Source organism: Oncorhynchus keta, chromosome 18 (genome assembly GCF_023373465.1).
Source record: "Oncorhynchus keta strain PuntledgeMale-10-30-2019 chromosome 18, Oket_V2, whole genome shotgun sequence".
NCBI lineage: Eukaryota > Metazoa > Chordata > Actinopteri > Salmoniformes > Salmonidae > Oncorhynchus > Oncorhynchus keta.
Window position 1 is genome coordinate 21,841,985 of NC_068438.1, and position 23,487 is coordinate 21,865,471.

The following is a 23,487-nucleotide window of genomic DNA, read 5'->3' on the forward strand; positions in this document are numbered from 1 at the left end:
CACACACAGACACAGAGGCAGGGATGGAAGACTTTGGGCCTACACTGGCATCTGGGCCCACTTCTAATTCTAATTTACCTATAATGGAGGAGTCTAGTGCCAAACTGTTCTGCTGCCGCTGGGTAAGGCACAGAATCCCCCTGGCACATAGAGAGGAGCTATACCACATTCTCCGGATGACTGGACCCTTGGTAAGGACTGGCACTGCCCACCTAGCCTGTTGTGTGTAATTGGGGATTTCCCAAATGGCACCATATACTCCCTATATAGAACACTACTTTTTTAACAGGTAGTGCCTTATATAGGGAATATAGGTTACCATTTGGGACACAACTATTGTGTGGCCCTATTTGGAAGTGGATAGCTCTGTTGCTAGGGTTATAGGTAGACTACTCTGTGAGAATGAAATACTAGGCTACAGGATAAACTGTGCCGTGCATACTAATGGCTCTATGATTTATTAAAAGTACACTCCGAGGGACACTGAAGCCCATCAGAACTAGTATTTCAAGTAGATTTCTCTTGATTAACTTAGAAGTAATGTCTGTCCCACTGGGCAGAGACGTCAGTTCAGCATCTAGTTTGGATTTACATTTGGTTGAGTTGTCAACTATTGTGAATTCAGTGTGAAATCAACAAAAAATGTCACTATGTCATTGGGCTTAGGTTCAAAGTGAGGTGAAATGTCCTTACATTGATTACTTTTTACAAATCCAATAAGTTTTCAACGTTGATTCAACATCATCACATAGATTGTTTGGGTTGAAATGATGTGGAAACAGCGTTGATTCAACCAGTTTTTCCCAATGGGGTGTTTGTTATTGTTTATGCATGTCTTTTTCCCCTAGCTGCTGTCTCGAATCCTAAACTACCTGCTTCCGTTTGTCATCACTATGTTCTGTGGTCGCCTGGGGAATGCGGTGTTAGCTGGCTATGGCCTGGCCTGCGCAGTGAGTCAATCCTCTAGCTATGTTGTGTAAACTGCTGGGGTCTATCAGCTTAGATAAGAAAATGGCTCCTCTGCATGTGATTAGAGAAGAGCGGGAAAATGGTAAGAAGGATTACAACATCACCTAAGGTCTTCACAGATTCTGGTGTTCATTTGAAGAACCACAAGGGAGGGGATAGCAATGATATAATCAATTATCTTTTTCTTTTAAATGTTACGTAAGAATGTAAATCTGTGTGTAACTGTGTGCTGTAAATGTGTTTGATGATCATCTTCTTCAGACTATTAATGTTACGACTGCAGCAACAGGAGGTGGACTTGCCTTAGCATGTGACACTTTGGTATCTCAGGTATGTAAATATATTTGAATGCAGTAGTTGAAGTATACGTTCCAGTTCAAATATATGCAACAGTCACAGACTGTGACCCCAACGATAATGTCTCATGTCATTCATGCTGCTGTGTGTGTGTGTGTGTGTGTGTGTGTGTGTGTGTGTGTGTGTGTGTGTGTGTGTGTGTGTGTGTGTGTGTGTGTGTGTGTGTGTGTGTGTGTGTGTGTGTGTGTGTGTGTGTGTGTGTGTGTGTCTGAGCAGACATTTGGTGGTAAGAACCTGCAGCGTGTGGGGGTGATTCTCCAGAGGAGTGTGTTGATCCTGCTGCTCTTCTGTCTCCCCTGCTGGGCCATGCTCCTCAACACCCAGTCTATCCTGCTGGCTCTGGGCCAGGAGCCTGAAGTGGCCAGGTAACAACTACACTGTCCAAATCAAATGTTACTGGTCGCATACACATATTTCGCTAATGTTATTGCAGGTGCAGCGAAATGCTTATGCTTCTAGCTCCAACAGTTTAGTAATACCTAACTATACAAACAATACACATCAATCCACAAAATTTAAAGAAACAAATTAAGAAATTTCAGAACAAGCAATGTCAGAGTCGGGAATATAGTACCAGTAAAAAGTTGGGACACACCTACTTATTCAACAGTTTATCTTTATTTTTTACTATTTTCTACATTGTAGAATAATAGTTACCCTATATAATCCCATCGGTCACAATAGTGACCGTAAAAATACATGTTTTCAGTTATAAGGCTCTAAAAATGTTACTGAATGATCTATCAATGCATTTCCAGCAAATATTTAAATAATAAAGGGTCTCAATGAATGATATGCAGTGTCACATGTTTAGTGTTAATTGTCACATGACCAGAGCTGTTTACTTCCTGGTTGCACCATGAGAAGAGGATGGCTGCATCAAAGCTCCCAAACAAAAGGTTAGTAAAGTTTGTTAAAATAAAGTTAGGACAAAGCTTTTTGGTACACATCATCTTTAAGGTGTCTAGTTTTGATATATGCATTTGCAATTACTCAACTTTGTTCAGTGTGGTCATAGAATGAGTAAACATGTTGACGGTAACAATAGTGACCGGCAGGATAACACACTGCATCTAGGTATACACACACTTATACACATACATAGTTCTTGTTTTACCTAACCTTCTACTCTGTTCTTTCTTTTAGTTTCACTTTGAGTCAAGTTCTGGATATGTTGGGTCTAGGTGACTGCCCAGACAAGGCATGCAACATTGCAGTTATCCCTCAAAATGAGCAAGATGCTGTCCTGAGTGATTGTGGTAGTGATGGGTCAGATATGGACTATGGACAGGCCATTTGCCAGCCAGGCTGTTGAATTCATATGCTGAACCTATGCAAACAGATCATGACAGGAGCAACGTTATCAGTGATGATGACCTACCCCTCACCACCCCCCATCCACAACCTCCCCCACCCTCCTCCATTGCTGATAATGAAGAGCCAAGGGCCTCTACCCGCCAGAGGGTCCAGTCAGAAGAGCCAAGGGCCTCTACAAGCCATAGGGGTCAGCCAGAAGAGCCAAGGGCCTCTACAAGCCATAGGGGTCAGCCAGAAGAGCCAAGGGAAAAGCTGCAGGTGGTCAAAGATAAAGATTGAGCGTTCAAACGATCGAAAAGGCCTGTCACTGATGTGATTCCAAAACACATAGTATACAGCCCAAATATGCAAACGTTTGGCACGAAACCACTGAGCCACGGAAGGAGATCTTTACTGGCTGCTACTGTTGAAGATCAGGCAAGATATGACAAAGCTTCTCACTGGCCAATCAACACGATGCACCGGTTCCAGAGAAGTCGTCATTGGGACAAACGTACTACCTATGCATGTGAGAAATGCAAAGCGCCACTGCCTATTGAGGGCTTCAAGACATACCATGGATAGTAGAAAAGGAGATCGAATGAAAGGAGCTGAAAAAGACAATAAAATCAAAATAGAAAAGTGGATAAAGGGTTAGGAGAAGCAGAACAACAGACTCTAGGAAGAAAAGAAATGTAGACGAAAAAGACAATCAAAATGACTGAAATGTTTTTGGAAAAGAAGGTCAATTGATTCAAGACATCCTGCTACCTCTATCCTAAATGTTACCTTTATGTTCAGTGGGAATGAATCACATGACTGCTATACAGTTGTTCGTGGTTGTTGCACTAAATTGTCACAATGACAATGTTACAATGAATATTGCACTAAAGTACAAGTTCAAATGTTACGATAAAGTTACAATATTAATGTTTCAGAACATGTTGCACTGAAGTAACAATGTTGAAATACATTGATGGTTTTTGTCTTTTTGTCTTTGCTCTCAGTATTCATATCGTGTTGTATAAGGGTTTTTGATGTGTAAAATAGTCACACTAGAATGTGACGGGGCATTCTAGTGGCAATGCTGGGGACTACATAGTTTTAAATGTGTTAATAACTGGGTTGGGATATATAAGAACTTTGATAACTGCATAGGAGAAAAATGTTATTTCAGTATACGTAACATTATCCCACCGGTCACAATTGTGACCGACCATAAAACACGCTTTTTCACCTACTTTTCCATTAAAATTTCAAAAAATAATGATTGATTACTTCAAAGGGTTACTAATGAGACTTGATTTGGATATTTTCATGTCTGGGGAAAATGTGGGATTAAATGGGTTAAGACATCAAAACTATGACATAACACATTTGGAATCAAGTAGTAACCAAAAAAGTGTTAAACAAATCCAAATATATTTGATATTTGAGATTCTTCAAAGTAGCCACCCCTTGTTAAAAGTTAATTTGTGGAATTTATTTCCTTAATGCGTTTGAGCATATCAGTTGTGTTGTGACAAGATAGGGGTGGTATACAGAACATAGCCCTATTTGGTAAAATACCAAGTCCATATTATGGCAAGATCAGCTCAACTGAGCAAAGAGAAACGACAGTCCATCATTACTTTAAGAAATAAAGGTCAGTCTATCCGGAAAAAAGTGCAGTTGAAAAAAACATCAAGTGCTATGATGAAACTGGCTCTCATGAGGACAGCCACAGAAAAGGAAGACCCAGAGTTACCTCTGCTGCAGAGGATAAGTTCATTAGAGTTACCAGCCTCAGAAATTCTAGTACAAATAAATGCTTCACAGAGTTCAAGTAACAGACAGTGGTGGGAAAAGTACCCAACAACCATACTTGAGTCAAAATAAAGATACCTTAATAGAAAATGACTCAAGTAAAAGTGAAAGTCATCCAGTGTATAAAGGTGTTTGGTTTAAAATATACTTAAGTATCAAAAGTAAAAGTATAAATCATTTCAAATTCCTTATATTAAGCAAACCAGAAGGCACCATTTTCTTGTTTTCTTTATTTATGGAAAGCCACGGGCACACTCCAACATTCAGACATCATTTACAAATGAAGCATTTGTGTTTAGTGAGTCCGCCAAATCAGAGGTAGTAGGGATGACCCGGGATGTTCAGTTGATAGGTGCGTGAATTTCACTATTTTCTTGTCCTGCTAAGCATTCAAAATGTAACAAGTACCTTTGGGTGTCAAGGAAAATGTATGCAGTAAAAAGTACAATATTTTCTTAAGGAATGTAGTGAAGTAAAAGTAAGAGTAGTCAAAAATATAAATAGTAAACTACAAATACCCCAAAAAACTAATTAAGGAGTACTTGAAGGTATTTTTTCTTAAGTACTTTACACCACTGGTAACAGACACATCTTACCATCAACTGTTTAGAGGAGACTGCGTGAATCAGACTTTCATGGTCGAATTTCTGCAAAGAAACCACTACTAAAGGACACCAATAAAAAGAAGAGGCTTGCTTGTGCCAATAAATATAAGCAATAGACATTAGACCGGTGGAAATCTGTCCTTTGGTCTGATGAGTCCAAATTGGAGATTTTGGTTCCAACCGCCATGTTTTTGTGAGACGCAGAGCAGGTGAACGGATGATCTCTGTGTGGTTTCTACCGTGAAGCGTGGAGGTGTGATGGTGTGGGGGTGCTTTGCAGGTGACACTGTCTGTGATTTATTTAAAATCAAGGCACACTTAACCAGCATGGCTACCACAGAATTCTGCAGCGATTCGCCATCCCATCTCGTTTGGGCTTAGTCTAGCTATCATTTGTTTTTCAATCGGAAAATGACTCAACACACCTCCAGGCTGTGTAAGGGCTATTTGACCAAGAAGGAGAGAATCACCCGACCTCAACCCAATTGAGATGGTTTGGGATGAGTTGGACCGCATTGTAAAGGAAGAGCAGACAACAAGTGCTCAGCATATGTGGGAACTCCATCAAGACTGTTGGAAAAGCATTTCAGGTGAAGCTGGTTGAGTGAATGCCAAGAGTGTGCAAAGCTGTCATCAAGGCAAAGGGTGGCTACTTTGAAGAATCTGAAATATAAAATATATTTAGATTTGTTTAACACTTTTTTGCTGTGTTATTTCATATTTTGATGTCTTCACTTTTATTCTACAATGTAGAAAATACTAAAAATAAAGAAAAACCCTTTAATGAGTAGGTGTGTCCCAACTTTTGACTGGTTCTGTATATATTTATATTCCGGACTCTGACATTGACTGGTACTGTATATATTTATATTCCGGACTCTGACATTGACTGGTACTGTATATATTTATATTCCGGACTCTGACATTGACTGGTACTGTATATATTTATATTCCGGACTCTGACATTGACTGGTACTGTATATATTTATATTCCGGACTCTGACATTGACTGGTACTGTATATATTTATATTCCGGACTCTGACATTGACTGGTACTGTAAGAATATGATGGTGTGTATAGACTGTATGGACAGTATATGAAAAGAAAACATCTGCAGAGCAGTAGTTATATAGGATGAGCCTTGACTAGAATACACTATATACATATGAAGTGGGTAAAACAGTACTGTATGCAATCATTATTGACCAGTGTTCAATGACTATGTAGGCTACATAGGGCAGCAGTCTGTAATGTCAAGGGTAGAGTACCGGGTGGTAGCCGGCTAGTAACAGTGACTAAGTTCAGGGCAAGGTACTGGGTGGAAGCCGGCTAGTAACAGTGACTAAGTTCAGGGCAGGGTACTGGGTGGAAGCCGGCTAGTAACAGTGACTAAGTTCAGGGCAGGGTATTGGGTGGTAGCCGGCTAGTAACAGTGACTAAGTTCAGGGCAGGGTACTGGGTGGAAGCCGGCTAGTAACAGTGACTAAGTTCAGGGCAGGGTATTGGGTGGTAGCCGGCTAGTAACAGTGACTAAGTTCAGGGCAGGGTATTGGGTGGTAGCCGGCTAGTAACAGTGACTAAGTTCAGGGCAGGGTACTGGGTGGTAGCCGGCTAGTAACAGTGACTAAGTTCAGGGCAGGGTACTGGGTGGTAGCCGGCTAGTAACAGTGACTAAGTTCAGGGCAGGGTACTGGGTGGTAGCCGGCTAGTAACTGACTAAATTCAGGGTAGGGTACTGGGTGGTAGCCGGCTAGTAACAGTGACTAAGTTCAGGGCAGGGTACTGGGTGGTAGCCGGCCAGTAACAGTGACTAAGTTCAGGGCAGGGTATTGGGTGGTAGCCGGCTAGTAACAGTGACTAAATTCAGGGTAGGGTACTGGGTGGTAGCCGGCTAGTAACAGGGACTAAGTTCAGGGCAGGGTACTGGGTGGTAGCCGGCTAGTAACAGTGACTAAGTTCAGGGCAGGGTACTGGGTGGAAGCTGGCTAGTAACAGTGACTAAGTTCAGGGCAGGGTACTGGGTGGTAGCCGGCTAGTAACAGTGACTAAGATCAGCGCAGGGTATTGGGTGGAGGCTGGTTAGTGGTGACTATTACAGTCAGATGGCCTGGAGTCTGACTCACACTATAGTACACAACCACTTATATTAGGGCCAGGAGTTTTTCGTGACCAGCGAAAACTCTGGGTCCTGGTTATACCATGTGACAAGCTGTTATTGTTATTGACCCTAGTTATACAATATTACTAGCTCCCGAGTTGTTCCTGACCCTGGTTATACCCTATGACTAGCTCCAGAGTTGATTATTGACCCTGGTTATACCCTATGACTAACTCCAGAGTTGATTATTGACCCTGGTTATACCCTATGACTAGCTCCAGAGTTGATTATTGACCCTGGTTATACCCTATGACTAGCTCCAGAGTTGATTATTGACCCTGGTTATACCCTATGACTAGCTCCAGAGTTGATTATTGACCCTGGTTATACCCTATGACTAGCTCCAGAGTTGATTATTGACCCTGGTTATACCCTATGACTAGCTCCAGAGTTGTTCCTGACCCTGATCATACCCTACGACTAGCTTCAGAGTTGATTATTGACCCTGGTTATATCCTATGACTAGCTCCAGAGTTGATTATTGACCCTGGTTATACCCTATGACTAGCTCCAGAGTTGATTATTGACCCTGGTTATACTCTATGACTAGCTCCAGAGTTGATTATTGACCCTGGTTATACCCTATGACTAGCTCCAGAGTTGATTATTGACCCTGGTTATACCCTATGACTAGCTCCAGAATTGATTATTGACCCTGGTTATACCCTATGACTAGCTCCAGAGTTGATTATTGACCCTGTTAATACCCTATGACAAGCTCCAGAGTTGATTATTGACCCTGGTTATACCCTATGACTAGCTCCAGATTTGATTATTGACCCTGGTTATACCCTATGACTAGCTCCAGAGTTGATTATTGACCCTGGTTATACCCTATGACTAGCTCCAGAGTTGTTCCTGACCCTGGTCATCCCCTACGACTAGCTTCAGAGTTGATTATTGACCCTGGTTATACCCTATGACTAGCTCCAGAGTTGATTATTGACCCTGGTTATACCCTATGACTAGCTCCAGAGTTGATTATTGACCCTGGTTATACCCTATGACAAGCTCCAGAGTTGATTATTGACCCTGGTTATACCCTATGACTAGCTCCAGAGTTGATTATTGACCCTGGTTATACCCTATGACTAGCTCCAGAATTGATTATTGACCCTGGTTATACCCTATGACTAGCTCCAGAGTTGATTATTGACCCTGTTAATACCCTATGACAAGCTCCAGAGTTGATTATTGACCCTGGTTATACCCTATGACTAGCTCCAGAATGTATTATTGACCCTGGTTATACCCTATGACTAGTTCCAGAGTTGATTATTGACCCTGGTTATTCCCTATGACTAGCTCCAGAGTTGATTATTGACCCTGGTCATACCCTATGACTAGCTTCAGAGTTGTTATTGACCCTGGTCATACCCTACGACTAGCTCCAGAGTTGATTATTGACCCTGGTCATACCCTATGACTAACTTCAGAGTTGTTATTGACCCTGGTTATACCCTATGACTAGCTTCAGAGTTGTTATTGACCCTGGTTATACCCTATGACTAGCTCCAGAGTTGATTATTGACCCTGGTTATACCCTATGACTAGCTCCAGAGTTGATTATTGACCCTGGTCATACCCTATGACTAGCTTCAGAGTTGTTATTGACCCTGGTTATACCCTATGACTAGCTTCAGAGTTGTTATTGACCCTGGTCATACCCTATGACTAGCTTCAGAGTTGATTATTGACCCTGGTAATACTCTATGACTAGCTTCAGAGTTGATTATTGACCCTGGTTATACCCTATGACTAGCTTCAGAGTTTTTCCTGACCCTGGTTATACCCTATGACTAGCTTCAGAGTTGTTATTGACCCTGGTTATACCCTATGACTAGCTTCAGAGTTGTTCCTGACCCTGGTTATACCCTATGACTAGCTTCAGAGTTGTTATTGACCCTGGTTATACCCTATGACTAGCTCCAGAGTTGTTATTGACCCTGGTTATACCCTATGACTAGCTTCAGAGTTGTTCCTGACCCTGGTTATACCCTATGACTAGCTTCAGAGTTGTTCCTGACCCTGGTTATACCCTATGACTAGCTTCAGAGTTGTTCCTGACCCTGGTTATACCCTATGACTAGCTTCAGAGTTGTTCCTGACCCTGGTTATACCCTATAACTAGCTTCAGAGTTGTTCCTGACCCTGGTTATACCCTATAACTAGCTTCAGAGTTGTTCCTGACCCTGGTTATACCCTATGACTAGCTTCAGAGTTGTTCCTGACCCTGGTCATACCCTATGACTAGCTTCAGAGTTGTTCCTGACCCTGGTTATACCCTATGACTAACTCCACGGTCACATGGTCGGGAAAAATATGAGGCCCTACTCACACTGTATGACTCAGACCTGAGCACATCACAGATACAGCCAATGAATGGTATTGTGCCTCTGATGCTGGATAAAGATAATGTGCTTGTTTGTATGCTAATTGAGGGAGAACAGAACTCCTCATTTTCTTAGCTGCAATAACACCATCTCTGACTGCTCTCGCCATCAAATGTGGCCCCTGGCAATTCCCCAAACACTCCATTCAGTGGAAATGACAGCAATGTTTTCACAGCCAATTGACCTACTCAATGAGATGTACAGATTGCTGTTAGTTTCTAGATGCAATAAACATTCTGTCACTGCTGCCTGAATAGGTGATTTTCACGGACAACATAATGGTAAATTGATAGAGTTTAGCAGTACGTGGTGTGTATAGGGTAAATACATGGAAACAGGTGTAGTAATGGTGTGTGATTTAACAGGTAATACATGCTCTGTCTTTCAGAATAGCACAGCTGTATGTCATCGCCTACCTACCTGCAGTACCAGTGAGTCATCTGTTTTATCAAACACCCACTTCTTTAGAGTGGCCTCAATTGTGTCTGAGTTTTCAACTAGATGGCTCCATTAACCTATTCTTATCAGATGAATAGTACATTTTGTGTCTTTTCATTTAATTGCATTAAACATCCTCTCCTCCCTGTGTTTATAATGTACTCTGCATCTCTTTCTTTCAGGCTATTTTCCTGCATCAACTTCAGGCTTCTTATCTCCAGAACCAGGTACACTGACCATGCTGCTGGGCTACAAATGACTTGTTTTGTTCCTCACACCTCATCACGTCTATAGATATAAGAATGAATAGAGGGGCTTTGGATGCTTTATCCCTTACAATTGACTGGTAAACTCCTAGGTACACTCGCAATGGCTGCCTGGTATTGTGATGCAATCATTTTCATGGTATTTGGGAATGTTCTACCAAGTGATGCTGGATTACCATGGTAATGAAGAATATTCATTCAAATGATGCCAACTGATGTGGCTCATGCAATGGAATGTATTTTTTGTAAGGTCAGTTGAGTTGACTCAACAAATCCCAGCATAGATTGAAGGGTACACTTTGTGATTTTAGTGTGTTGGGTGTTGGGAGAAAAGCCACGTAGCTTCCATTACGAAGGACACTTGAATCACCCTGTGGAAAGAACGATGGATGGATGGATGGGTTTAACTGGAGAGAAGAATGATGAAGGGTGGAGAGTATCACTACTGTACTTTTAATGCTGTAATGTGTTATACAGAATGTCCAGTCCTATTCAAAATGCCCAAGCATGATCTCTATCAAATCAATCAAATGTATTTATAAAGCCCTTTTTACAACAGCCAATGTCACAAAGTGCTATACAGAAACTCAGCCTAAAACCCCAAACAGCAAGCAATGCAGATGTAGAAGCAGGTTGGCTAGGAAAAACTCCCTAGAAAGGCAGGAACCGAGGAAGAAACCTAGAGAGGAACTAGGCTCTGAGGGGTGGCCAGTCCTCTTCTGGCTCTGCCGGGTGGAGATTATAACAGTACATGGCCAAGATGTTCAAACGTTCATAGATGACAAGCAGGATCAAATAATAAAAATAATCACAGTGGCTGTAGAGGGTGCAACAGGTCAGCACCTCAAGAGTAAATGTTGGCTTTTCATAGCCGATCATTCAGAGTTAGAGACAGCAGGTGCAGTAGAGAGAGAGAGTCGAAAACAACAGGTCCGGGACAAGGTAGCATGTAGGTGCCAGCAGCACGACCAGGTGGACTGGGGACAGCAAGGAGTCATCAGGCCAGGTAGTCTTGAGGCATGGTCCTAGGGCTCAGGTCCCCCGAGAAAAGAAAGAAAGAAAGAAAGAAAGAAAGAAAGAAAGAGAGAGAGAGAGAGAGAGAGAGAGAGAGAGAGAGAGAGAGAGAGAGAGAGAGAGAGAGAGAGAGAGAGAGAGAGAGAGCATACTTAAGTTAACACAGGACGCTGGATAAGACACAAATCAAATCAAATCACATTTATTTATACAGCACTTCGTACATCATCTGATATCTCAAATTGCCGTACAGAAACCCAGCCTAAAACCCCAAACAGCAAGCAATGCAGGTGTAGAAGCACGGTGGCTAGGAAAAACTCCCTAGAAAGGCCAAAACCTAGGAAGAAACCTAGAGAGGAACCAGGCTATGTGGGGTGGCCAGTCCTCTTCTGGCTGTGCCGGGTGGAGATTATAACAGAACATGGCCAAGATGTTATGTTCAAATGTTCATAAATGACCAGCATGGTCGAATAATAATAAGGCAGAACAGTTGAAACTGGAGCAGCAGCACGGCCAGGTGGACTGGGGACAGCAAGGAGTCATCATGTCAGGTAGTCCTGGGGCATGGTCCTAGGGCTCAGGTCCTCCGAGAGAGAGAAAGAAAGAGAGAAGGAGAGAATTAGAGAACGCACACTTAGATTCACACAGGACACCAAATAGGACAGGAGAAGTACTCCAGATATAACAAACTGACCCTAGCCCCCCCAACACATAAACTACTGCAGCATAAATACTGGAGGCTGAGACAGGAGGGGTCAGGAGACACTGTGGCCCCATCCGAGGACACCCCCGGACAGGGCCAAACAGGAAGGATATAACCCCACCCACTTTGCCAAAGCACAGCCCCCACACCACTAGAGGGATATCTTCAACCACCAACTTACCATCCTGAGACAAGGCTGAGTATAGCCCACAAAGATCTCCGCCATGGCACAACCCAAGGGGGGGGGGGGGGGCGCCAACCCAGACAGGATGACCACATCAGTGAATCAACCCACTCAGGTAACGCACCCCTTCCAGGGAAGGCATGAGAGAGCCCCAGTAAGCCAGTGACTCAGCCCCTGTAATAGGGTTAGAGGCAGAGAATCCCAGTGGAAAGAGGGTAACCGGCCAGGCAGAGACAGCAAGGGCGGTTCGTTGCTTCAGAGCCTTTCCGTTCACCTTCACACTCCTGGGCCAGACTACACTCAATCATATGACCCACTGAAGAGATGAGTCTTCAGTAAAGACTTAAAGGTTGAGACCGAGTTTGCGTCTCTGACATGGGTAGGCAGACTGTTCCATAAAAATTGAGCTCTATAGGAGAAAGCCCTGCCTCCAGCTGTTTGCTTAGAAATTCTAGGGACAATTAGAAGGCCTGCATCTTGTGACCGTAGCGTACGTGTAGGTATGTACGGCAGGACCAAATCAGAGAGATAGGTAGGAGCAAGCCCATGTAATGCTTTGTAGGTTAGCAGTAAAACCTTGAAATCAGCCCTTGCTTTGACAGGAAGCCAGTGTAGGGAGGCTAGCACTGGAGTAATATGATCAAATTTTTAACTGAAGTTAAATTTTTCTAACTGAAGTGTATTTAGTGCTTTATCCAGGTAGCCGGAAAGTAGAGCATTGCAGTAGTCTAACCTAGAAGTGACAAAAGCATGGATTAATTTTTCTGCATCATTTTTGGACAGAAAGTTTCTGATTTTTGCAATGTTACGTAGATGGAAAAAAGTTGTCCTTGAAATGGTCTTGATATGTTCTTCAAAAGAGAGATCAGGGTCCAGAGTAACGCCAAGGTCCTTCACAGTTTTATTTGAGACGACTGTACAACCATTAAGATTAATTGTCAGATTCAACAGAAGATCTCTTTGTTTCTTGGGACCTAGAACAAGCATCTCTGTTTTGTCCGAGTTTAAAAGTAGAAAGTTTGCAGCCATCCACTTCCTTATGTCTGAAATACATGCTTCTAGCAAGGGCAATTTTGGGGCTTCACCATGTTTCATTGAAATGTACAGCTGTGTGTCATCCGCATAGCAGTGAAAGTTAACATTATGTTTTCGAATAACATCCCCAAGAGGTAAAATATATAGTGAAAACAATAGTGGTCCTAAAATGGAACCTTGAGGAACACTGAAATTTACAGTTGATTTGTCAGAGGACAAACCATTCACAGAGACAAACTGATATCTTTCTGACAGATAAGATCTAAACCAGGCCAGAACTTGTCCGTGTAGACCAATTTGGGTTTGCAATCTCTCCAAAAGAATGTGGTGATCGATGGTATCAAAAGCAGCACTAAGGTCTAGGAGCACGAGGACAGATGCAGAGCCTCGGTCCGATGCCATTAAAATGTAATTTACCACCTTCACAAGTGCAGTCTCAGTGCTATGATGGGGTCTAAAACCAGACTGAAGCATTTCGTATACATTGTTTGTCTTCAGGAAGGCAGTGAGTTGCTGCGCAACAGCCTTTTCTAAAAGAGAGAGGAATGGAAGATTCGATATAGCCCGATAGTTTTTTATATTTTCTGGGTCAAGGTTTGACTTTTTCAAGAGAGGCTTTGTTACTGCCACTTTTAGTGTGTTTGGTACACATCCGGTGGATAGAGTGCCATGTATTATGTTCAGCATAGGAGCACAAGAAATACTCCAGATATAACAGACTGATCCTAGAACCCCAACACATAAACTATTGCAGCATAAATACTGGAGGCTGAGACAGGTGGGGTCGGGAGATACTGTGGCCCGTTCACCTTCACACCCCTGAGCCAGTCTACACTCAATCATAGGACCTACTGAAGAGATGAGTCTTCAATAAAGACTTAAAGGTCGAGACCGGGTCTGCGTCTCTCACATGGGTAGGCAGACCACCAGAGAAAGCCCTGCCTCCAGCTGTTTGCTTAGAAATTCTAGGGACAATTAGGAGGCCTGCGTCTTGTGACCGTAGCGTACGTGTAGGTATGTATGGCAGGACCGAATCGGAAAGATAGGTAGGAGCAAGCCCATGTAATGATTTGTAGGTTAGCAGTAAAACCTTGAAATCACCACTAGCCTTAACAGGAAACCAGTGTAGAGAGGCTATTACTGGAGTAATATGATCACATTTTTGAGTTCTAGTGAAAATTCTAGCAGCTGTGTTTAGCACTAGCTGAAGTTAATTTAGTGCTTTATAGCCAGAAAGTAGCATTGCAGTAGTCTAATCTAGAAGTGAGTGGAGCTAGAGGAGTTAGAGCCCTGTCTATGTTCATAGATAAGATGAGAGCACCCCTCCAGCTAGGATGGATTCCGTCACTCCTCAGCAGGCCAGGCACGGTCCTGTTTGTGGGTGAGTCCCAGAAAGAGGGCCAATTATCTACAAATTCTATCTCTTGGGAAGGGCAGAAAACAGTTTTCAACTAGCGATTGAGTTGTGAGACTGTAGAGCTCATCACTCCCCCTAACTGGGAGGGGGCCAGAGACAATTACTTGATGCCGACACATCTTTCTCGCTGATATACACACTGAAGCTGTGTTGCACTTGGTGACCTCTGACTGTTTCAGAGGAAAACAGTCATCTAGGAGTTCAGTAACCCAGGTTAGGTGTGAATCGGATGATCATATCAATTAGTGTGTTTCTGTGCTCAGGGGATATTTCTGCCTCAGATGTACACAGCAGCAGCGGCCAACATCGCCAACGTGGTGACAAACTATATCCTGCTCTACTGGATGGACCTGGGAGTTATGTAGGTGTGCTCACACATTGATAACAGTGCCATATTCTTAACATATTCTTAACAGTCAGTAACATAGCCAGAGTATCAATTATGTACCAACTACTGTAATTATGCAATGTTCATTATCATTTCATGGAGTGTGTGTTTTTGTTTGTGTGTTTGTTTTCTAGAGGGTCGGCAGCAGCTAATACACTCTCCCAGCTCTACATATGTTCCTTCTTGTTTGCTTACATTTGTTGGAAGAAGCTACATGTGAAAACATGGGGAGGTAAGAGAAAGTCCATCTCTCTGACTGTGCCAAATGAATGTGACCTATTGAAATAGACCAGTTTGTGTTGGGATAAACAGGCCTTTGTCTCCCCCTACAGGTTGGACCACAGAAGCGCTACAGGAGTGGGGCTCTTATATGAAACTCGCCATCCCCAGTACACTGATGCTATGTTTTGAATGGTGGATCTATGAGCTTGGGGGATTCCTTGCAGGTACATTTCAGCTCTTAAGATTAACACCAATGAACCAATGAACAGTCACATTAAAAAAGGCCAAAACACCCATATCAATGTAACATCCACCTCTGCATTCTTCCCTCTCGTTCTCAGGCATGCTGAGTGAAGTGGACCTGGCTGCTCAACATGTGGTCATAATGCTGGCTTTCATCAACTACATGGTAATGTGTACAGAACTCTTTACACACCTACTCGAAAACCTATCATGGAAACCAAATGAAGCCCAATGCACTGGCCATCCAGTCCAAATAAACTGAAGAATAATCCAAAATGTACTGTACATGTGTGCTACAGATCAAGATCAAATCTGAGTTAAAAGCAAACATTATCTTTGTTTGAGGCATGGTTAGACTAAGACAGCAAGCTGTTTATGAGGCGTCTAGATAATGTGTTGTCTTGTGTTGTGCGGGTAAAGTTCCCCATGGGGATCCAGGCTGCAGCATGTGTTCGTGTGGGGAATGCTCTTGGGGCCGGAGACACAGCTGGGGCCATCCTCACCAGCAAGGTGTCCCTCGCCCTCTCAGGTCAGTCACACACTTACTCTAGCTCATATGGCCCTTATTTCAACCATCACAACTACGATGAACTATGGTGAACTAAAATGATAATAATTACTTTGACAAACTAGTTGTTTTTTTGCAGTAGTGCATGTCTTTTTCCTCCATTCCACGTCCTAGGTTCAATGGCAGTAATTCAGGGAATTGTGCTGATCTCTACTAAAACAGTGATAGCCTTCATGTTTACTTCTGATGAGTAAGTAGGGTGTACATATAGTCAACATAATGATTCAAATCAAGACCATCCCAAATTGTAACCTGACCATCCCAATAACGATTATTTAATTCCTTTTCAGACAGATCATAGATCTGGTCTCTCAACTTCTCAACGTGTACTGTGTCCTTCAGTTCTTTGATGGGCTAGTGGTAAGTGCACTCAAGTGGTTTGTAACCATTGAATAAATTAATAACATTTTATACAATAGTACTGCTATAATTAGAAATCATGAATATACAGTACCAGTCATAAGTTTGGACACACCTACTCATTCCAGGGTTTTCCTTTATTTTTGTACTATTTTCAACATTGTAGAATATGTCGTGTCTTTGGCTATGCCGGATTAAGTGATATGACATGCTATTCTATAAAATTATTTCTGATTACCTGATTGAGCTAATCATGTAAATGGAATTAACTAGCGAGTCGGGCACCACAAAATAATATCTATAGAGCTGTTATCTTCCGAATAAACTCTTAAAGACCTAGTAATATTTTACATCAATAGCAGTCAATATTAATCGTAATCTTAATTCAGTTTCATCTGAAAGTTGTACATTCTTGGTTATCTGCACGAACCCTGGCTAACAAGTTGAACCAGTAATACAAAATTGGGTTTAATTATTTATTTACTAAATACCTAACTAATCACACAGAATTACACATATGTAACAGTATAACTTTAGTCCGTCCCCTCGCCCATACCCGGGCTCCTCTGCACACATCAACAACTGACACCCATGAAGCATCGTTACCCATCGCTCCACAAAAGCCGCGGTCCTTGCAGAGCAAGGGGAACCACTACCTCAAGGTCTCAAAGCAAGTGACGTCACCGATTGAAACGCTATTAGCGAGCACCACCGCTAACTAGCTAGCCTTTTTACATCGGTTACACTCACCCCCCTTTTGACCTCCTCCTTTTCCGCAGCAACCAGTGATCCGGGTCAACAGCATCAATGTAACAGTATAACTTTATTCCGTCCCCTCGCCCATACCCGGGCTCGAACCAGGGACCATCTGCACACATCAACAACTGACACCCACAAAGCGTCGTTACCCATCGCTCCACAAAAACCGCGGTCCTTGCAGAGCAAGGGGAACCACTACTTTCAGGTCTCAAAGCGAGTGATGTCACCGATTGAAATGCTATTAGTGCGCACCACCGCTAACTAGCTAGCCATTTCACATCGGTTACACATACACATAATTAAATCATAACTTGATTACAAATTACGTCATATAGGAAAACGTCCCTAGCAGGCGTAACAGATATGACAGCTTGTTACACGAAAGAAAGGGGGCTGGGTTTGAGTGAAAGAGCGGGAAGACTGAGGAACAAAGGGCAAAGCTGTGCTATCGTAAATACAGTATCTCATGCATTCTAAATTACCGCCCATTTGGAAAAGGAAAATGCAATAAATATTTACTCTGAGCTGTGCTTCGGTAGGTTGGTGGTAGATGGAAAGCCGTGTTGCCCAACCGAGTCCTTTGTCCTTTGAAGAATGTCTGCTGGTAAATTGAATACGTTGTAGTAACGTTGTTGTGTGGTAGACGGGATACTCTATCTGTTCCTTCCTAACCCTCGTTTGCAGCGGCTGGTGCTAACTCAACGGCTAGGAGGTATCACTTCTGTAGTGAATAAGATTTCAAAGTTCATACCATTTGCAACCAAAGCTCACGCTGATGTTGGCTTCGTTCTGTAGTTATTATCTGAACCATTCTGACATCGGACCGTCGTCCTCACGTCCTCGGAACAGGAGGTTACATTGTCGTCAAGGGCTTATATAGGAAGGGAGAGGAGGGCGTGTTTGAAAAGGTTTGTCCCTTCACAGGGGCAGGCCACTGATTGAGCAGAGCCCTATCTTATGAAAACCCAAATCTCACATTTTAGAAGCTAAAATCACATTTCATCCCATCACGAATAATTTAATATTCAAACATTTAAATAGAACAACAATTGCATGTGTATCCGATAACTCTGATGTGGAGACTTTCCACTCTTATCATTGATAAGAATGTCTCAGATGACAACCGAACTGACATCATATTCATTAAGTACCACCGCATATGTTCCAATGGTCAGATTACCAGAATATAGTTCATTTCCCTCCACCTTCTGATGTTCCCAGAATCTCTGTTAACCAAGGATTTTGCAAATGTAACATCAGTAGGGTAGAGAGAGGGAAAAGGGGGGTAAGAGGTATTTATGACTGTCATAAACCTACCCCCAGGTCAACATCATGACAAATAGTAGTGAAGACATCAAAACAATTAAATAACACATATGGAATCATGTAGTAACCAAAAAAGTGTTAATCAAATGAAAATATTTTTTATATTTCAGATTCTTCAAAGTAGCCACCCTGATGACAGCTTTGCACATTCTTGGCATTCTCTCAACCAGCTTCACCTGAAATGCTTTTCCAACAGTCATGAAGCTTCATGAGGTAGTCACCTGGAATCCATTTCAATTAACAGGTGTGCCTTGTTAAAAGTTATTTTGTGGAATTTCTTTCCTTCTTAATCCGTTTGAGCCAATCGGTTGTGTTGTGACAAGGTAGGTATGGTATACACAAGATAGCCCTGTTTGGTAAAAGACCAAGTCCATATTATGGCAAGAACAGCTCAAATAAGCAAAGAGAAACGACAGTCCATCATTACTTTAAGATGTGAAGGTCAGTTAATCCGGGAAAATTTCAAGAACTTTGAAAGTTTCTTCAAGAGCAGTCGTAAAAACCATCAAGCGCTATGATGAAATCAAATCAAATCTAAGTTTATCTGTCACATGCGCCGAATACAACAGGTGTAGACCTTACCGTGAAATGCTTACTTACTGGCTCTAACCAATAGTGCAAAAAAGGTGTTAGGTGAACAATAGGTAAGTAAAGAAATAAAACAACAGTAAAAAGACAGGCTATATACAGTAGCGAGGCTACTGTTCATCGACTACAGCTCGGCATTCAACACCATAGTACCCTCCAAGCCCCTGGGTCTCGACCCCGCCCTGTGCAACTGGGTACTGGACTTCCTGACGGGCCGCCCCCAGGTGGTGAGGGTAGGCAACAACATCTCCACCCCGCTGATCCTCAACACTGGGGCCCCACAAGGGTGCGTTCTGAGCCCTCTCCTGTACTCCCTGTTCACCCACGACTGCGTGGCCACGCACGCCACCAACTCAATCATCAAGTTTGCGGATGACACAACAGTGGTAGGCTTGATTACCAACAACGACAAGACGGCCTACAGGGAGGAGGTGAGGGCCCTCGGAGTGTGGTGTCAGGAAAATAACCTCACACTCAACGTCAACAAAACTAAGGAGATGATTGTGGACTTCAGGAAACAGTAGAGGGAACACCCCCCTATCCACATCGATGGAACAGTAGTGGAGAGGGTAGCAAGTTTTAAGTTCCTCGGCATACACATCACAGACAAACTGAATTGGTCCACTCACACAGACAGCATTGTGAAGAAGGCGCAGCAGCGCCTCTTCAGCCTCAGGAGGCTGAAGAAATTTGGCTTGTCACCAAAAGCACTCACAAACTTCTACAGATGCACAATCAAGAGCATCCTGGTGGGCTGTATCACCGCCTGGTACGGCAACTGCTCCGCCCACAACCGTAAGGCTCTCCAGAGGGTAGTGAGGTCTGCACAACGCATCACCGGGGGCAAACTACCTGCCCCCCAGGACACCTACACCACCCGATGTTACAGGAAGGCCATAAAGATCATCAAGGACAACAACCACCCGAGCCACTGCCTGTTCACAATGCAGATAGCCCGGTTAGCCAATGTGCGGGAGCACTGGTTTCTCGGCCCAATTGAGGTAGTATGTACATGAATGTATAGTTAAAGTGACTATGCATATATGATAAACAGAGAGTAGCAGCAGCAGCAGAAAAAATATTATACAAATAGTCCGGGTAGCCATTTGATTACCTGTTCAGGAGTCTTATGGCTTGGGGGTAAAAACTGTTGAGAAGCCTTTTTGTCCTCGACTTAGCACTCCGGTACCGCTTGCCATGCGGTAGTAGAGAGAACCGTCTTTGACTGGGGTGGCTGGGGTCTTTGACAATTTGGCTCTCATGAGGACCGCCACAGGAAAGGAAGACCCAGAGTTACCTCTGCTGCAGAGGATAAGTTCATTAGAGTTACCAGCCTCAGAAATCGGCAATTAACTGCACCTCAGATTGCAGCCCAAATAAATGCTTCACAGAGTTCAAGTAACAGACATATCTCAACATCAACTGTTCAGAGGAGACTGCGTGAATCAGACCTTCATGGTCAAATTGCTGCAAAGAAACCACTAGACATTAGACCGGTGGAAATCTGTCCTTTGGTCTGATGAGTCAAAATTTGAGATTTTTGGTTCCAACCGCCGTGTCTTTGTGAGACGCAGAGTAGGTGAACGGATGTGTGGTTCCTACGGTGAAGCGGAGGAGGAGGTATGATGGTGTGGGGGTGCTTTGATGGCGACACTGTCACGTGAAGAAACTATCAAAGTTCTTGAAATGTTCCCGGATTAACTGACCTTCACATCTTAAAGTAATGATGGACTGTCGTTTCTCTTTGCTTATTTGAGCTGTTCTTGCCATAATATGGACTTGGTCTTTTACCAAACAGGACTAACTTCTGTATACCACCCCTACCTTGTCACAACACAACTGATTGGCTCAAATGCATTAAGAAGGAAAGACATTCCACAAATGAACTTTTAAGTAACAGGCAAACCTGTTAATTGAAATGCATTCCATTCCACCTCATGAAGCTCCTCCAAGACTGTTGGAAAAACATTTCAGGTGAAGCTGGTTGAGAGAATGTCAAGAGTGTGCAAAGCTGTCATCAAGGCAAAGGGTGGCTACTTTGAAGAATCTCAAATATAAAATATATTTTGATTTGTTTAACACTATTTTGGTTACTACATGATTCCATATGTGTTATTTCATAGTATGAATGTCTTCACTATTATTCTACAATGTAGAAAATAGTACAAAAATAAAGAAAAACCCTTTAATGAGTAGCTGTGTCCAATCTTTTGACTGGTACTGTATGTTGGAATAAGAGGGATCGTCTATGTAATTTTCCAGGATCCTGGAATACTTGTTGAATGAGTGATGAGACATGAAACCTGTTGACCGCCAGCTAACAGTGTGTGTCTCTCTCTGTGAACACCCACTAATCTCAGATTTGTCTGTCTGTTCCAGTGTGTGTGCATGGGCATCATCCTGGGCACGGGCAAACAGAAGATAGCAGCGATGGCTAATCTTATCACCTACTACTGTGTGGGTCTTCCACTGGGCATCTCTTTGATGTTCACAGCTGGCCTCAAGGTCCTAGGTATTTACTCATTTCTGAATTTGATGAAAACCGAACACAATTCCTTTTCAAGACCAGAGTTCTTTGCTCATGCTTACTGCCTTGCCACATACTTGCAACAGAAGTATGGTCATGATCAAATTCAGGAAAATATTTTGCTTTCACTAGTAATCAAGAATCATGAATTGCGGGAGTATTCTTTATTGAAGATGACACAATGTTCTGTGTCTTTGGTCAAAGCCGGTATAACCTCCTCTCCTCTCCTCTCCTCTCCTCTCCTCTCCTCTCCTCTCCTCTCCTCTCTCTCCTCTCCTCTCCTCTCCTCTCCTCTCCTCTCCTCTCCTCTCCTCTCCTCTCCTCTCCTCTCCTCTCATCTCATCTCCTCTCATCTCCTCTCCTCTCCTCTCCTCTCCTCTCCCTTTCCCCTTTCCTCTACACAGGGTTCTGGTTAGGCCTGTTCATCTGTGTAATTCTACAGTCCACTTTCTTCATCACTGTCATCTTCAGGCTCAACTGGAAGAGAATGACAGAGAAGGTACGTCACCAGTGGCTTTTCACTTCCGTATCTGGAACATATAATGGCTTAGGTGATTGAAAGACTGACAGCCCATACCTCTATCTTTATGGTTTCTGTGAAGCATAGTAGTGGCTTGGGGCGGGTGAAGGAAATGGTTTGCTGTCAGTTGAGAGCATCATGGAGTTGATCTGTTTGTGACAGGCTGTGAAACGAGCTGGAAAGGCTGGACATATAGTGAGGAATATAGTTGCACCTGACCACACAGAGAACAGTGGAAGTGTGAGTAGAAACATGTTGCTCAGTCCTATGTTCTATATTATTTATACTATACTCTCGCGAATAACATTGTTCTAACCCAGATTGTGCCTGCTTCCACACCCAGACAGTGAATGGATACATTTCAGTGAGTACTGAGGGCCAGGAAGACCTCAGGGGAAGCAATGGGACCCCAGAGGTGAAGAGGGAGGATAGGAGCCCCCGTGGACTGCTCTCCACCACCCAGCTGGTCCTGAGGAGAGGTCTCACTGTACTGGCTGCCATTGTCATCCTGGCTGTGGGGACCAGTGTACACCTTCTCCTGCCTCTACCAATCAGCTCATGGAGCAATCTGAGTGTAGACTGGAGCAACACTACCTTTACCACTACCTCCCCCCCTGAACTCACCCCGTCAACAGTTCTCATCTAGGAGACATACCTGGGGGACAAACAGACCCTGGAACAAGACAATAGAGGTGCTGTCATAGACATGCTGTGTCAGTGAATCTGTTATATCACCAATTATTACACCTGAAACAGCCCTTTTCTTCAATCTAGAGCCATAGTCATTTTGCCTAATTCTGTGTAAAACAAAACATTTTTTAAAGTATATTTTTCTGCATAGGTTATCTAAGCATACCTGTTCAATTGTAATTTTAATTAATGATGCACATTTACTAATTGCTTGCTTTTCTAAAAAAATGGGTTCCAAAAGGGTTCTGCGGCTGTCCCCCTAGGATAACCCAGGGTTCTACCTGGAACCAAAAAGGGTTCTACCTTATCCTAGGCGGACAGCCGCAGAACCCCTTTGGAACGCATTTTTCTTAGGTTCCCAACCTCATAACTAAACTCTATCTAGCTGGCTAGCTAAAGCCAACTTGAAGAAGGAATAAATAGGCTACACAGTTTGATTAAATTAATTTACAAACATACCATTCTGCCCATCACTGGCAGCTATAATCAAATCAAATGCTGTGTGTGTCACTCTACACTCTCTCTCTCATCCTACACTGATGATATTGCACACACTAGAGTTTCTAGCTTCCTGCCTAAGTATATCTTTCCTCTGTGCACCTTGGAAGGAAACACTTATGAGGAAGAATGAGGGGGGTATTGGTTCAGTCGGTG

General features: G+C 43.1%; 1 protein-coding gene across 1 annotated transcript; it reads left to right on the forward strand.

The window, feature by feature from the left end:
• Positions 1-23,422, forward strand: LOC118397459 (multidrug and toxin extrusion protein 1-like). Its single transcript, XM_035792220.2, has 17 exons — positions 1-191; positions 849-950; positions 1,231-1,299; positions 1,543-1,691; positions 9,974-10,016; positions 10,206-10,250; positions 14,906-15,003; positions 15,165-15,262; positions 15,363-15,476; positions 15,594-15,661; positions 15,916-16,024; positions 16,178-16,253; positions 16,354-16,423; positions 21,476-21,608; positions 22,028-22,122; positions 22,306-22,383; positions 22,487-23,422. Exons 1-17 carry the CDS (start codon positions 24-26, stop codon positions 22,787-22,789), a joined length of 1,818 nt encoding a protein of 605 aa, XP_035648113.1. The 5' UTR covers positions 1-23; the 3' UTR covers positions 22,790-23,422.
• Positions 23,423-23,487: the final 65 nt, after the last annotated feature.